This window comes from Scardinius erythrophthalmus (assembly GCF_964197995.2).
Source record: "Scardinius erythrophthalmus genome assembly, chromosome: 17".
Taxonomy (NCBI): domain Eukaryota; kingdom Metazoa; phylum Chordata; class Actinopteri; order Cypriniformes; family Leuciscidae; genus Scardinius; species Scardinius erythrophthalmus.
In genome coordinates this window covers 22275412-22291507 of record NC_138237.1, presented here as the reverse complement: position 1 = coordinate 22291507, position 16096 = coordinate 22275412, and the positions used below count along the sequence as shown (strand labels likewise).

General features: G+C 39.6%; 1 protein-coding gene across 1 annotated transcript; it reads right to left on the bottom strand.

Moving 5' to 3' along the window:
• Window positions 1-75: 75 nt before the first annotated feature.
• On the bottom strand, window positions 76-12561 carry pwwp2a (PWWP domain containing 2A). Its single transcript, XM_081391530.1, has 3 exons — window positions 10632-12561; window positions 4278-6227; window positions 76-1079 (listed from the first exon to the last, which is right to left on the bottom strand). The coding sequence occupies exons 1-2, from the start codon at window positions 11708-11710 to the stop codon at window positions 4292-4294; spliced, it is 3015 nt and encodes a 1004-aa protein (XP_081247656.1). The 5' UTR covers window positions 11711-12561; the 3' UTR covers window positions 76-1079; window positions 4278-4291.
• Window positions 12562-16096: the final 3535 nt, after the last annotated feature.

The following is a 16096-nucleotide window of genomic DNA, read 5'->3' as shown; positions in this document are numbered from 1 at the left end:
GATCCTGTCTGCATTGAATTTTCTTTGATGCATTTAATACAGCATGATTTATTGAAGATTACGACACAGTTTGGTACAAGGCAAAAAAACAGGTTTAATTTCATAAAGAGATATACATTTAATACAGTAATAAAACAAATGTATGCCCGTGACCCCCATCTTCATTTGTATAGTCAGGAGAGCTCTCAAATTGTACTGAAACACAAGTATTTACAACAGCAAGCTGTTCTTCACTCGCTCTAAATTCCCTTTTTACAGGACTCAGGTTGAGCATGTGCAATGAATGATTCCGCCTACGGCTATTATAGGAAAACCTTGAGGCGAGCAATCTGAAAAAGCTTTGTACGACTGAGAGATAGAAAAGATGCTGTCATGTTTGACTATTTGTATAATTAGAAAATCACTTATAAATGCAGGGGAGCACAAAAAGGGGAAAGTCAACTAAACAGTGGCTCAGAGTGATTTGTAACGCTGTACAGATTGCATTGATCATTTCATGTATGCTGTGTCACAGAGTGGAAAACTTCAAGCTCTCTTCAAGAACAGTCTAGACTGCATTAAGGCTCAGAATTTCTCAATATAAAGGAGTGTAGATGTTAGGAAAGGACATTGGGATTTAATCCAAGACTACAAGCACAGTTAGACCCAAGCCTCTGCAACTGTACTGTGAAACATAGCACATGCATTATTTATTGCATTTTTACATCAATTCTTTTTTTTTTAAATCTTTATAAGTTATCTTAAAAACCCTGCATTAATGTGTGCCGGATCACCACCTCGAATCCACAACGGCTGTGCTGTTCAGTGTTTGCAAGTGTTCTTTCACATGCTTTAAACACAAAAGCCTGCGCAAAGAAAAGTCTGGTTTGAAAAATTCTTTTCAGCATGATTGATCAGGAAACAGGTGGAGAAAGTCTGTAATTCACTGTAATAAATATATAATTCTTTTCTTAAATAAAAATAATTTCTCCATTACACCTGCTTCTCCAACTGGATGGCTCTTCTCATCTGACTGGCTCTAGACCAATGGAAGTGGCTCTAGGCAACAGACCAATCAGCAGCTCTTCAGAGTTGCAGCACTGCAGAGAAAAAAAAAAAAAGACAACAGAAGGTCAGAATGTTTTTCCTCAGGATTATTAAAATATTATTTAGAAACTATATACACATTAAGATTCTAGGGCCTAAAGAATAATGTGAGAAACGCAGTATACAGTAACCAGTATTTTGACCAACTATAACTGCTAGTCTTAATTTGCTTTTCAGATGTCAGTAGTCTTATGGTTGAAGAACAGAAAATCTTCCCTTTACTAATTGTGTTGGTATGGTGAACCATAGACCTACTGCGCTTAAAACAACTGAAATAGTTTCTTTTAGGCTTAATCTGACATTGATGATCTACATTATCTATATTTACAATTTATGGATGAATATTTGCTCATATGATGCCAGGGAGGGAACCACATATAAAAAAAACTTTTTTAGACCAACTAAACATGTATATTCAAAAGCAAATCAAACATATGATGGAATTTAGGTCACTTTACATTGTTTCATATGATTGATAACCATGCAAAGCTGTTTTTTCTATTGTAATGTCTGAACTAAAGAAAAGAAAGAAGCCAAGACCACGTGGACGGGACGGCACAGCACAGATCCACCGAAATTACAAATCAGTAAGACTATTTAAGACAACCCTGTGAAGCTTAATTTACTGTCTAATGTAAACTGAACTACTGTCTAGTGTAGACTAAATTTACTTTGTAGAACAAAGTCTGACACGTTTTTGTTAAATCTTGCCCTACTGTTTTCTCATCTGTTTGCAGGTAAGAAAATCTGTCGTTTTCATGCATTGGTTAATTGTGAAATGACAGAACAGTCTTGGTAAGGCTGTCGTGATTTATCAAGTAAAACTTTCAGTTTAGAAAAACAGCTTTTCCCAAAGCAGGGTTGTGCACTAGGCTTACACCTGAGACAAATATGGTTTGGAGTGAGAAATGATAATAGGAAGATAAAATACAAAAATAATGACAACTAGATAAAATTCTTGAAGTTCACAGTTTATTTATATACTCTTAAAACATCAGAAAACATGTACACAATATCTTCAACTGTTACTTTTTTTTCAATGGTTTTACAGCATTCTCTGACCTGCAAACAGATAGAAATAAAAGTAAAAAAGATGCTGAAATAAAACAAAGCCAACCACCAAAATAAATACCGTTTTTACTCCTTTACACAAACCTCCATCAGTCAGTCAGTGTGGTCTACCAAGCATTGTTTTTTTCTCCCTCAAGTCATTGATCTCTACCTGCAAGTCATATTTGAAAAGACCCAGATATCATACAGTATATTTCCCTTCTCAGATGTGTAAATAAAACTGGACATTTCAAGATGCTAATGGGTATGCAATGCAAGGACAGAACCATGATTACAGACAAGAAAAAAGATAATGCTCATCCACACAAATAAAATCGTTGGTTCTCAGCATTGAATAAGATCCAGGCCTTTCATCTTCCAATCAATCAATCAATCAATCAATCAGGTAAAATACATTTTGAACAGTTTTACATACAAATGTGTACTCTAGACCTTCAGACCTATTATGCAAATAGTGAAATGACAGAAAATAAAGTTCAGGCACAACAAATAAATTTAAAACACAATAATCCTTAGCAAAACATTTCAGATGAGAGACAATGAATACTGGCATCGGAACAAATCACTGAACAACTAAACCAGCCAGAGGCCCATAATTATGACGAACAATCACACATGAGAACTGCTGCCTTGTGCTCCAATGTCCCACTTTGCAGCGGGACACCACAGTGGACAAGTGTTTTAATCGAGTTAATTAAAGCAACTTAAGTTAAGAGTTTTGCATTCCACTGCAGCTACATCAAAACTTTGCTTCGTGATGTGATATGCCTAAATTGATAAACATATGGAACCATTACAAATGCTCATTATTCCATTTAACATATATGCACTTCCAAATCCATGCAAAGACAGTCGGGGTGGTCGGTGGGTTGGCTGAACAACAGGAACATTTTCGCCATAATCAGATATATAAAAAGCAGTCGAAGACACAAACATGACAACGGCAGGAGGGAGCAAAACAAGTGGAGGAAGAGAGGGAAAAAAAAGCTGCGAACAGGGCAAGTAGATTAGGGAGGAGAATGAGCTTGGGAAGCAGATGTTGTAGCTGCAAGGGGTTGGAAAAGAGGATGCACAGTTAGGCTGGCAGGTTTCTCCGTGTCTGAGGTGGTACTCTCTGCATTTACAGAGTTGCTGTGCTCTCCTCACAGTGGCACTTGAGGTGACTTCGGCTTATCGGCACCTCCCCCCGTAACGGCAGCTTGACTGGCTGCACAACCACGGCTGGCCAAGAGCCACGCCCAGATCAACAGCCGTCTGCTCAGATCACTGAACTTGGATTAGTCGTCTCAGAACGTCTGAGAAAGATCAGCACCAATTAAGTCCCTTTTTCTACCTGAGCGAGGCACTCTACCCAACAGGGTCAACTTTTACAGTTACACAACTTCCGGAAATAAAAGAAAACAATTAAAGGATGGTCTAACTTGAATTCCAAGACTTTAGCTCATGTAATCTTAGGGCGATTGGACAGAGACGCTGTCTAGAAACACTGTAGTGATAAAAAAAACAACTAAATGCAGCAGGAATGATCTGACACAGTGAACCTTTAACACTTCCTCTGATCATACAAAAGGAAGCATTAACTGTGCTAAGTTAGGGATGCGGATAGAGTAGCAATCGACTTGTAAGGGCCACCATGTAGTTGGTAATCATTTGAGAATGGGTTCAAGCAGACATTTTCACATGCCTAATTCTTCATGAAAGCTATTCAAGCTCAATAAAAATTCCACTCTGAGAGCATTTGCTGTTATGTTTACAGGGATCTTTAACAGCAGACAGTGACCAAGAATAACTCAGTTCAAGGAAAACTGAAATATTGTGGCCACTTAAGAACCCATAAAACCTTTTCCTACAAATCTCTGTCATCCGATTTCATTATAATAAAGGTATGATGATATGACAAGATCAAAAGACTGGTTACATAGGGGCGAACATTAGATACTTAACATGAAAACCGTTCAATTCAATCCCCTTCTCTTGCCTTCTCAACAAAAATAAATTAGTCCTGGTTGCCTGGCTGACATTTTTCTGTTTCACTCTGAAAGCTGACTGGGTACAGCAAAGTTTGAGATGTGTCAGAAGGGGTACAGGGCCAACTCGGTTGCCTGTTTTGCCTACCTTACCAAGACATATCACCTCACGTCTCAAACTGAGTTAGCAAGGCTCGGACCTCAGGAGTGAGCTGCTTGGCAGCCTTGGCAGCCTCAGTGATGGCTTTACGATACAGGCCCTTTCTCTTCTTGTCAAAGCGAGACTGGAAGTTTTCTAGAAACGGGGCAAGCTGAGTAATGGCCAGGAAGGAAGTGGTGGGCGACCCAAACCAAGAGACCCGGGCCTCCTGCCTGACTAAGAGCCCATTATCTTTGCGACTCACTGTGATGGCTAGGATGCGGGCGGGCCACCAGGGGAAGCCAAGGATTTTGGCCCAAACAATGTCCCCAACACAAATTGTCCTGCCATCCAGGGTAACGCACTTTGTGACGTTTTTGGAAAAGACGGTAGCTTTGAGGGATTTACTGCGCTTTTTGTCGTCCTTAGGAGCAGAGGGAGAGGCAGAGGCAAAAGCAGAGGATGTGCCAGGGGCAGGGGCCGAACGCAAATCACCAGGAGGGGGGAAATCAAACGTTTCGGTAGAGCTACACTCGGAGTTTGATGACTTTAAGTCATCTGCACTATCGATGCTGCACATGGATGTACTAGAGGAGTCGGGCTGGCTGGGGTTAAGGGTCATGTAGACCACTAGGTTACCAGCCTTGCTCCCACGCGTCTCCCGCTTTTCCTCCCGCCCCTCCTGTTCCTCTGTCTCAGCCTGGGGTTCCCTGTATTCTGGAGCTGGGAGGGGATCGGGTTGGGCCTGGTTGAGAGGGGACTCAATCGGTTTGTCTGGCCTCTGGGGCTCTACAGCTGTGGTGACTTGGCTAGCAGAGCAGGAGGAGGAGGAGGAGGAGCGTGTGGAGGTGCAGCGGGGTACGGCTGGCTTAGGCAGTGGTAAACGGCCCCCTCCCGGCACTTTCTCCAAGCAAGGCGGCTTACATGAGGAAGAATCGTTCTCTTCATTACGGTACCTTTGGGGCTTGATGCGCATCCTGGGCGGCAGGGGGTTGGAACCTCGACCTCCACTAATCTGCTGCAGTCGCCGGGTGAAGTGGACCTTCTGGTGGGCTTCCTGGAGGGCTGCGGCCCTGGTTATGGCCTTGGTGTTTCCGCTACTGCCTGTGACTGTCTCTTTCTGTCTTCTCTGAGCCTTGGCCATCTTCAGCACCTCTCGTACTTTGGAGTGGTCAACATTTTTGCTCTGAAGCACTTTTTTGGCATTGAGCTGCACTCGAGAGTTGGCCGAGGACGCTGTTGTAGTGGACACCCCCTTTACCATTTTGTTCCCTGCAGCTGCACCTTTGACCTGACTATGGCCCAGAGAAGAGGCGGTGGATGATGACACCCGTATGGCTGAACCCTGCCGTTTGGGCCCATCAGTACTACGGCCCTTCTCTTCAGAACGTGGATCACTACGGGGCCGCTTACCAGCAGCTGCCGTCACGTTGTCATTACGCCGTCTTTTGGCATCGTCACTCCGGCAGTCGGAAATGGGGCCTCTACGTGTCTCACGCTTGTCCCCTTGCACCACAGCCCCTTTACATTTATCACACAGAACTTGTCTTGGTCGGAGCTTGATGGCATTCATTATAGAAGTGGGCTCCTCTCGATACAGCCTACGCTTGGGCCGCTTAATTTTGCGGGGTAGAGGCTGAGGTAACGACTGGTTGTAGGTGTCCCTGATGAACAATGGAGGTGGATAAGGGGCCCCCTCCTGAAACAAAGGAGGTGGTTTTGAGGTCCATGGGTTAGGTTGAGGGTTGGGACAGGGCTGGGGTGCTGCAGGAGTCTCAGCAGGGTCCTTCAGAGGGGCATCCGGGGCATCCACAGGGTCCTTAATTGGGGCATTACTAGTTCCTTGAGCAACACCCTTATCCGTCTCTGACTGGAATGCTTCCGTCTTCAGCTGCATAGATTCTGGCTTGTCCTTATACTCTCTCTTGGGGAACACAGTTATAGGAATCCCATAAGGTCCAAACCTGAGGTACAGAGGATGAGAAAAGACACTAAGGTTAAACTGAACAGAACAGTGAATCTAATCTAACTAATCCCTGTTTCCTCAAATCTAAACACAAATATCAAGATACTGGATTACTACTAATAGAGTATGGATACTAATATGCAACAACAAAATGTAGCAGAGTTGTTTGTTCAGTCATAGAACTGAAGAGTTACTCTGAGGTCTGAAAGCATTACATTCATAGCCTAGCCTTCCTTTGTAATTTTGCAGTTACTCTGGAGAGTTTTAAATCATTATTTTGCAACAACAACAAAAAAAAGTTAAGCATCAGTCACACTATTGTACTGGTTTCATTTAAATTATATCTTCACAAGACTTGGATTAAAACCACTGACTTGATTCAAATGGATTTCAGTTTTGGTAACCTGGACTTTCAATAGAGGGACAGAAACATTTTAGGTTTATATATCATGTCTGTATTTATGACTACACAAGGGAAGAATGATGATTAACTGTCAAAGTAGAAGTACAGCAACAGATAAAATACAACTCTGGGCCAAGAAGAACTTACTCTACAATAAAAATTAATAATTCATATTCTGCAGAGTAAAGTACTAACCATACAGATTATTTCAGAAGTGAATCGCCACCTGTCTATCTGTATCACTACGTAAAAAAGTACAATAAATTTGTCAAAATTGTCAAAATGATATAGTGATATAAGAGTGATATGCAAGTGATTCTGATACTGTGGTGTAGAATAAGAGAGTGTAAAAAACTGTGACAACGAAGTACTCTCCCTTAAAAAAAAATGGACTGTGATGGAGTCTGTGATCTGTTGAATGTCAGAGGAATATACATTGTTCCTGACTTGCAACTGAAACTGGGAATGGCCTAACATTGAAAAATGCAAATTAAGAAAGCACTCAAGAGCGTAAGCTAAAAATAAACTGGACAGTATGTCTGGCAAAACACTTCAACGCCATGACACTGACTGTGTTCAAGTTCAGTTGATATACTGCGGCTGTTACATCACAGAGGAAAAGTGGGACCCTCGGAAGGAAATTATTCCACACCCAAGACATTAGTTGTTTTTAAACCAATTATAGAATGAATATCCATCTATGTCCATCTTGTCACCACTCCAAAATATGAGCAATTACACTGAAACCATTAAAGACTAAATGGAAATTGAAGAGAGGAAGTTTGAGTTTTTCAACACTCTCACAGATGGCCCTACTCACAGGAAGCATGAAATTAGCTGAGCTAGTGACACTTTCTCAATTAAGAACATATTTTTGCTTCTGTTTGAGATTTAGAGCTGTAACATGTTTCATCATTAACATGTTAGAACACAAAATACCAATGCTGGGGGCCTTAAATGAATACAAAGACTTTAATTAAGTTAAGCTTCAATAGCAGCATCTGTGACATGCTGTGAAGTACAGAACATCATTTAATTTCATCCCACAGTCTGTACAAATAAAAAAACAAGCATGTACAATGGAGGTCTTAAGCTTAACTTTTAAATCCAGAATATTACTTTAAAATAGTGGTCTGCCATGTCAGGGTTCCCCAAACACCCCTGGGAGATTGTGAGGGAACTAAAGCGGGTTTGTGAGTTGGTGGAATGATAATTAGGCTAATTATAGTTAAATCAAGTAATTGATTCTATAGCACCTTTCTAGAGCTTTACATCTAAATATAAAAAGGAAATCAAGATAAGAGTGATAGACATTAAAACCAGAATCAGATAAAAGAGTGATGATTTATTAATGCAAATCAAATGCTAATGATTTAATTAAACAACTGTATAGTCTGATGCGCTGCGTGTTTCAAAGTGAAGGGTGGGCAGCTCGTGCTCTGGTGTTTTCAGCAACTCAGATCAGCTTGGTTCACAGCTAACTTGCATTAGTGTATGCAACGTGCACTTGGTTTACTTTATTTATATATTCACATAATATCCAATATGTTTGAGGACAGAAGTTTAAAGCATTTCACTAGTGTTTCCCCCGAATATAAAAGTTTGAGGGTTTTAACTTTTGAATATGAAGAATTTAATACAGGGGCGCCCAATCCTGGAGATCTACCTACCTGCAGAGTTCAGATCCAACCCTGATCCAACTCACCTTTCTGAAATTATCAAGAGCTCTTGAAGATCTTAATTAGCTGCTTCAGTTGTGTTTGATCAGGTTTGGAGCTGAACTTTTGCAGGAAGGTAGATCTCCAGGAACAGGATTACGCACCCCTGATTTAAGACATAAATATTATTGAAACTTGTAGTGTAAAATTATTGTCCTAATTAAAGCATTTTTTTTTACAGTAGAATTGTAATTCACACAGTAGGCTAATATTTTTCTGTCTTTGTTTTTAGTTGCAGTTAAAACAGTATTATTATTATTCAATTTGATTGGGTTTCTCAAATACCAGTGTGGATATATGGATTGAGACACTATCAACTTAGAAGAGTCTTGTGTCCACTTTAAAGTCCATATACAAAGTCAAAATAAATAAATTAGTAAAAAAAAAAAAGATTAAATAGTTAATCCATTTACTTGCATGTCATGTGACCACTAACCAAATTCATAGAACTGTGAACATGCGAATGAGTCATTAAATTATTGAAATATTAACTTGAAATCTCAGGGGGTACTTCAAGTAAATATTTTACGCCTAAGGGGTTCAGCTGAGAAATCATTTGAGTAATTCCTGGTCTATGTCAGCTGTGTTAGAATAAAGATGATGGGCATTTTTGGGCATTTTCACAGCAAATCTTGCTTTTAACTAATCCTGGCCTGTGTAATTAATTGGTTGACTTGTATGGTCTATCAGCATAGAGAAATCTTCCATAATTTCCAGCTGATGTAATAATCACTTCCTAACACTGTTGCTGGACAGGTTCTTCAAGACACCTTCCCTAACACAGTAACATCACAAGAATGTTTCATGTTGATTTATCTAAAGTGAGAACTGAACTGAGAGACTGGAGATCCCACTGCAGGCCACATGGAAGGCACTATAAATTGGGCTCAGCTATGAGTCATATCTGACACTGAGAGAAAACCTGTGAACAAGGGTGTTGAGACAGACAAACTGTGGGAGCAATTTGTAGGGTGTTAATCACCAGCATAGCACTGTTTTCCCTCTTGGTTTTTATTTTCTTGTGTCTACTTAGGCTACGTTCACACTGCGAGCCTTAGTGCTCAATTCCGATTTATTGCTCAGATCCAATTTTTTGTGTTTTTTAAATGTGGCCAATATCAGATTCCAGTGTGAGCAGATAACGGTCCTGAACTGACCCGCAAGCGCAAAAGAACGATATAAAGATGACACACAGCACGTTTGTCATACAGAAGTAAACATGGAGGGCATTTAAGTAAGTGATTACGTGTTTATTTACAGTGTGATCTGCCGCGGAAACCAGGCAATATAAAAAACAAAGACGGGGATGCGAAAAAAGAGAAGAGTTTTTAAACATGTAAAATACTAGCCCTCGTGTTTTGCTTGTATATAGAGCTGTCACTGTAATATTTGTTGGTTCTGACACATCACTGTCCTTCACTGACTACCTTTCACAGCTGTCTTGATAACTTCGAGTATGTATAATCTTTGAAGTGATAACGATGAGCACAGAATTGTGACGAATGTTGTTGCACTAGTGACGTAAAAACGCATGAATTCCGATATGACAGTTCAGACCTGTCTCGGATGTAGGCCTAGTATCACATATGGAAGTGGCACAAATCAGAATTGAAAAGATCAGATTCCATGTGGTTTGTGCTGGTCAGCCTGTCATGAGAAAAACAGATCAGTCACATATGAGCAAAAACATTTTTTTTTGGATTTTGGGCCACATTTACGGATTTGGGCCACATTTACCTGCAGTCTGAACAATAGCCTTAGTTACATAGCTGAATATGAGTAGCTGACATGAATATTTAAGTAGTGATAGTAGTGTCATGCAATAAGACTTCAACACTGTTTTTGTGTATTCTTGTATAATGTCATTTTTATGAATTGGAATACTTAAATTAATTTTACTATAGTCATTTATACATAAAAAAGGTTGATTCAAATAGTATTTAAAAAAAAAACTTTGCCAGTCACACCAGCCGCAATTAATAATTTCCCTTTAACATATGTACAATAGTAAATGATAGTTTATTTATAAGCATAAACATTTTAGGAGAATGAGTAAAACTATGAAAAAGGACAGATAAAAACAATAACTTGCACGCTTAATCTACACTCCAAGCTATACTGACAGATTGCTTTAAACTATAATGATAATTCATAACCTAAAACGTAATGAAGACGCTCTTTACTCTTTACTTTTTGACAGCTACATAGGAAAGCCAACTTTGGGAAGTATGCCGAATGTAAAAGTGGACACTAAAATTTCTTTGCGCAAAATAGTGTTTACCTTTTTGAAAGGTCCATGAGTACCCCGGAGAAGATCTTCTCGCCTAAGCGAAACGACACCACGAGCGCATCGTCGATGATGTGATCCAGCGAGACTCGAACCTCGGACCCGAGCACCAGGCGCTCCGCCGTGTCGGCCTCCGTCGCACACAGAACCGGGGCTTTCGATTCCGACTCCCTCTCGGGTTTGCTGAGGTCCGTTTTGAAGCTCTGGTGATGATGAGGATGATGAAGATGATGCGAACGCACTTCTTCTGATTCTACCGATGAGATGAGCGACTGATTCACTACCGCTGGAAGTCCCGGAGAGTCCTTGCTGGAAACAGTAGAAAAGTCACTAATGCAGCTCTGACCCACCGATTCTCCAAGCGAGGTCTCCTCTGCATTGGACAGGCAGTCCAGGTGATCTGAGGGGTGCGGGATGTCATGAAAAGCATCCTCGTGAGATTTGAGTTCCGACCCGAGAGCATCGCATGCGGGTTCGGGCTCCGGTTCAGGCTGCGTGAAGCCTATGAGTTCACACTCCAGATCGGTAGGGTGGCTTGACACGGGATTGGAGTCGTATTCGACAGCCAGAGACAGTCCGGTTTCAGGCTCCGACGGAACCTGAGAGGGAAGGGAATGCAAGAAGACCACGGAGTGCTGGGAGTCTGAGATGGAGCTGGGGAGCAAAAGGCAGGGGCTGGATTCGAGAGGACTGACCTCGTTTGCAGCCTCCACCTTCGGCGAGAAGGAGCCCCCGTAATCAGAAACGCCTGTACACCTGTAGTCCATATGCACGGGCTGCTCGGCAGTGTCCAAGCGGCCCCAGGAACCCCCCGTTTCGGTGCTCTCACCGTCCGCATGGGCAGCGAGGGCTTTTCCCGCGGCTTGAAGGTCCGGCCTTCTGATTTCCAGTTGGACCTGGCTGCATTCCTGAACTGCATCCACATCCTCGGGTTGGTGACAAAGCTCCATTTTCGGGACGGGGTGTGCCTCTAGGTCGACCACATGCTCTCCTGGCTCGGGTTCGTATTCCACCCCGTCCCCCGCTGTTGTTGATGCCGCAGCAGCTCCTGGCTCCGCAGCCACGGCCGCCATTTTCTTTCCGCTTTGCAACTACTACTTGGCCCTCTCCTCCTGATAAGATTAGAGCCCGCCCACTTACAACTACTGACACTTTCCATTAGCTGCTTCAACGTGTGGTTGTTATTGATTGGCTCAAGGTCGTGTCGTTCAAAGGAAATCCCTGGAAACATTATTGTGATTGGCTAAAATTATGTCAATATACTTTATTATGAGGATACAACTTTGGTACCACCAGGGGCGATGTCGAGTTGTTTATACGTCAGGGTTTGTTGGTGTGGTCCATTTGTTATATTCTAAAAACAGTGTTGTTTGATTTTGGTAACATTTTAGCTTTCGAGCAGCTGAATATCCATATCTTTCCAGTTCCATCAAAAAAAATATACTAACTTGATAAAAGCTATGCCAGCAGGTTTAACCCAATTAAGCAAAAATCACCTTAAGTCCAGCAAAGGTAACACTGTGTTTATCCGGCTTTACGCTGGTGGTGCTGACCTTTTAGATGACAAATAGACAAATTCTCAAAATCTTTCAAATGAAGAGAAAGATTACTCCAAGAGTTAAATTCTATTGGGGTTCTTTTGTAACAAATGTAAATTGGAGAAAGGCATGGCTTTTGCCAAGTAAATGTTGTGTAGGCCTATCCAAGGTATGTGTATGCTCTTTTTGTGGTTTTGTTGAAGAAACAGCTTCTCGTTTATTTTGTAATTGTAGTATAACCAGTAAATTTCACCCTGATTTAAGTACTTATGTTTTTAGGTTATCTTTTATTATGAAAACCCATGCAAAGCTGCCATCCCTTGAATATGTTGTTAATCTCTATATCTTGTATGCAAAATTCTTCATTCACAAATAAAAATGGCTTAAGTCTCCTTTACGTTTTCCACTTTTTCTTGCTGAATTTAACTCTTTTATTTCATCCCTTAGACTTATAAATAACAAATTAGTGATTTGATTATGATTTATTCAAAGAAATTATTTAACGTTATTATTGTGCTTTTCTTTTTACTTTTTTCTTTGCTTTCAGAGTCATTTTTTGATGTACGCAAATCTAGGATGTTTATTTATTTTTATTTTTATCTTCATTTTCCTGATCATGTATAAGTTCTGCAATAAAAAAAAAAGAAATAACAGTGCTGTTATTGCAAGCCAGTGTTGTTGTCGTAAAGTAAAACTACTAACAATCGTTTTTGGTCATTTAAATAAATTCGAAATGAAATAAAATATAGACTTAATGTTGGAGTATCTAGAAAATTAGAAATGTGGCCTTGACAACCATCTGAAAAAAAAAAAGCTGAAGGACTAAAATGAATTACTAAATATATAAAAATGATGTAAGCAAAATGACTCAAACTTTACACTAAAGTTAAAATGAAAACTGAAAATGTAAAAAGTATTAGACTATTAATAAATAGCCTATAGTCTATTAATAATATAGCCTAAATAATAATAAAATAACTCTGTTGCCAAAATGCTGAACAAATCATTATAATAACAAAGTCATCTGAGGGAAACACCCTCAGAAAATCAGATTTATTCACATTTTTATCAAATTAGTTTTATTCAAAATGGTTCATGGAATTTATATCATTTCACTTGTAAATTAATTTAGTGAGCTAAAGGTGGGTTCTGTTTCGCAATAAAATACGGGTATGCATCAGTGTTATCTGCGTGTAGTTCTCAGAAGCTAACATTTGCATATTTGATAAGCTCATCTAAACCAGCGGCTACATGTCATTGCATGTAATGACCTACTGATCATCAGTGCACTGACCTTTCACCTTTCATTATGGTAAGATAAGATTCAGTCTATGGTAAGATAAACCTCAGTAGTGTAAGGAGTCAATACAGTGAATTAATTTTTTGTTTGTGTGTGTGTGTGTGTGTGTTTAGATTTTCAGTGGAGTTAGCTTTCAGGGATATATATACTAATATATGCCATCAGATATGAATTATCAAATACTAATTATTTGATAATTGTTCTGATTTCATAAAGAAAGATTGTAGGTAATCAGATTTCTTTGCTGAAGTGATTTGTCACCATATATTGTTTCAGCATGACACATTTATTGTCAAACTAGAGAGACATTTCAACAAGAAAGGTAGTCAGGGCTTGACATTAACTTTTTTGCTCACCACCAGCCACTGTGACTAGTGGTTTCCAAAAGTTACTAGCCACTCAGCATTTTCACTGGCCACAATTTTGAAATCGATAACATGGGGGAAAACTGCCAATATTTTTATATTAGGGATATTGGCAGGGATATTAGGCTGACACACAGACCCATTATACTGTTACACATGTTTTCTTTCTCAACTGTTTACATTCACTTAAAACATAACTGACTGTGTCCATGTGAATACTCACCAAGACGGCATTTTGACATTATTTTGTGTGTGTTTGACTGTTTAAGTGCAATAAGCAGCGAAAAAAAACCAACTAAATTTAGTTCGGAGAGGCGTATATATATGTGCGTGCACTTTGGGGGTGAACACAAAATCTGCAGGAAAGAGTAAAATTATGCACAATACAGGCAATACCATGCTGAAATTCAAGCCCTGTAACACCAACAATAGTCATCCAGAGCAAATGAAACGAGTGAGTGAAGGGGAGGATGGCTTGTGTGTCAACTCATGAGAAAGCGCAACTGGTTTTGTGAATATATTCTGAAAATTACTATTGAAAGCATTTCAGATATTTCAGTATTAGTATGTATTGATATATAAAATCAATATTTTTGACAACTCTACATTGCACATTTTTTTTCAAAAAGAAATTAAAAAATGTATTATAAAAAAAATTCTGACCCACCCGCATTTGTCAGGTTGGCGGGTGTTAATGGCAAGTCCTGAATGAAGTATTATAAAAGTTTATGTTTCACTATGGTTTTTATTTATTAAACCATTCTCTTGGTGAATATATTGCGAAAGGCAAAGTTTAACGAGTGTTTGCAATCAAACCATATAATGTGAGTGAAATGTTCTTTATGACAACATAATCCAAGTACCTCCTTTTGTCATTTAACCATACTAGTTTGCTAATGTAGCAGCTTTCGTAATCTATTCAGTCTACTTTTACTGCTAAATTTCTAAATAATGATATATATATAGGCCTATATATATTTAAAAGGAAAAAATCTTCCTTGCAGAACTATCATGATAGTTCTCAACTTCACTGATAATATCTCATCCTCAAATGACCTTTGATGCTTCAAAGAAATCTCTAAATCCAAGACAAATGTCGCACCATTTCGTCTTCCCCAAGAACCAATGTGTGCTTTTTTAAGAGGTGAGCGCTTGCAGCTATAGCTCTGGAAGTGAAAAAGAGATCTCATCCTCTTCTGATCCTGCTTTTTCTCTCTTCAGCTCATCATTCTGCTATATTTGTGAGTGGTGGAGATCTTTGAAGCTGAAATTTATCTGTGAATCTCAACATAAGACTTGAGAAAAAATGAAACTCTCCAAGGCCAACGGAGATGATGCAACAAAAGCTGTATTCTATGAGAAACTAGCAGAGGTGTATGTGCTGAAGGGCATTGACCTGTGGCACATCTTTCCCTCTTTTTAAACTTCCAGATAATCAATTTTAAGACAGTTTTTCTGATATACCAGCATTTTGATTGATGAATTTCAGTTGCTTAAGGACAGGCCAAAATCTTGTCAAAAACCTGTATGACTCTCTGTCTTCTATGGAAACATTGGAAACCAAATAACACTGGAGCCCATTGACTTTCATTCCAAATATCTTCTTTTATGTTCCACAGAAGAAAGAAAGGAACGAACTGAGGTTGAGTAAATGGTGGCAGGATTTTCATCTTTGTGTGGAGTATCCCATCCTCAAATGGAAAAGAGGATTGGATAGTCACTGTAGAACAGCGTATACCCTGATGTTTTTCTTTCAGTTTTCTAGACGTATGAAAGGTTTGTGTGGCTATGAATCATTATCTACTGGAACATTTAGTTCAGTCTGACATAAAGAGCTTTCTTTCCTTTCAAAAGCAAGGTCAAAGCAGATTGCCTTCAGTAGTACTCGACAGCTGCAAACTAAAACCTATTTTGTAGCTGGTTGATGGTAGTATGAGAGATATTGCTATCTTACTCCCATTAATCATCTATTTGATATTGACTATATAGAAGACAAATGCTATTTCCATTATATCCAATTTTATATCACACTGTACAGATTTTTCTTCATTGCCCATGAATGGTACATCATTGCTACCCAGGTAACCAGCCTTGCGGTCATGCACTTGATGACTTGCTCTTTTGTGAGGCCATCGTAAAAGTTTATGGCTTGGTTATGATGATGGCGTACCCATAATTTTATGAAAAAGAGGCAGAGTTGAAGAGCGGTAGGGTATATAAGTGCAGGAAACTCGACCCATCAGTACCTCAGCTCTC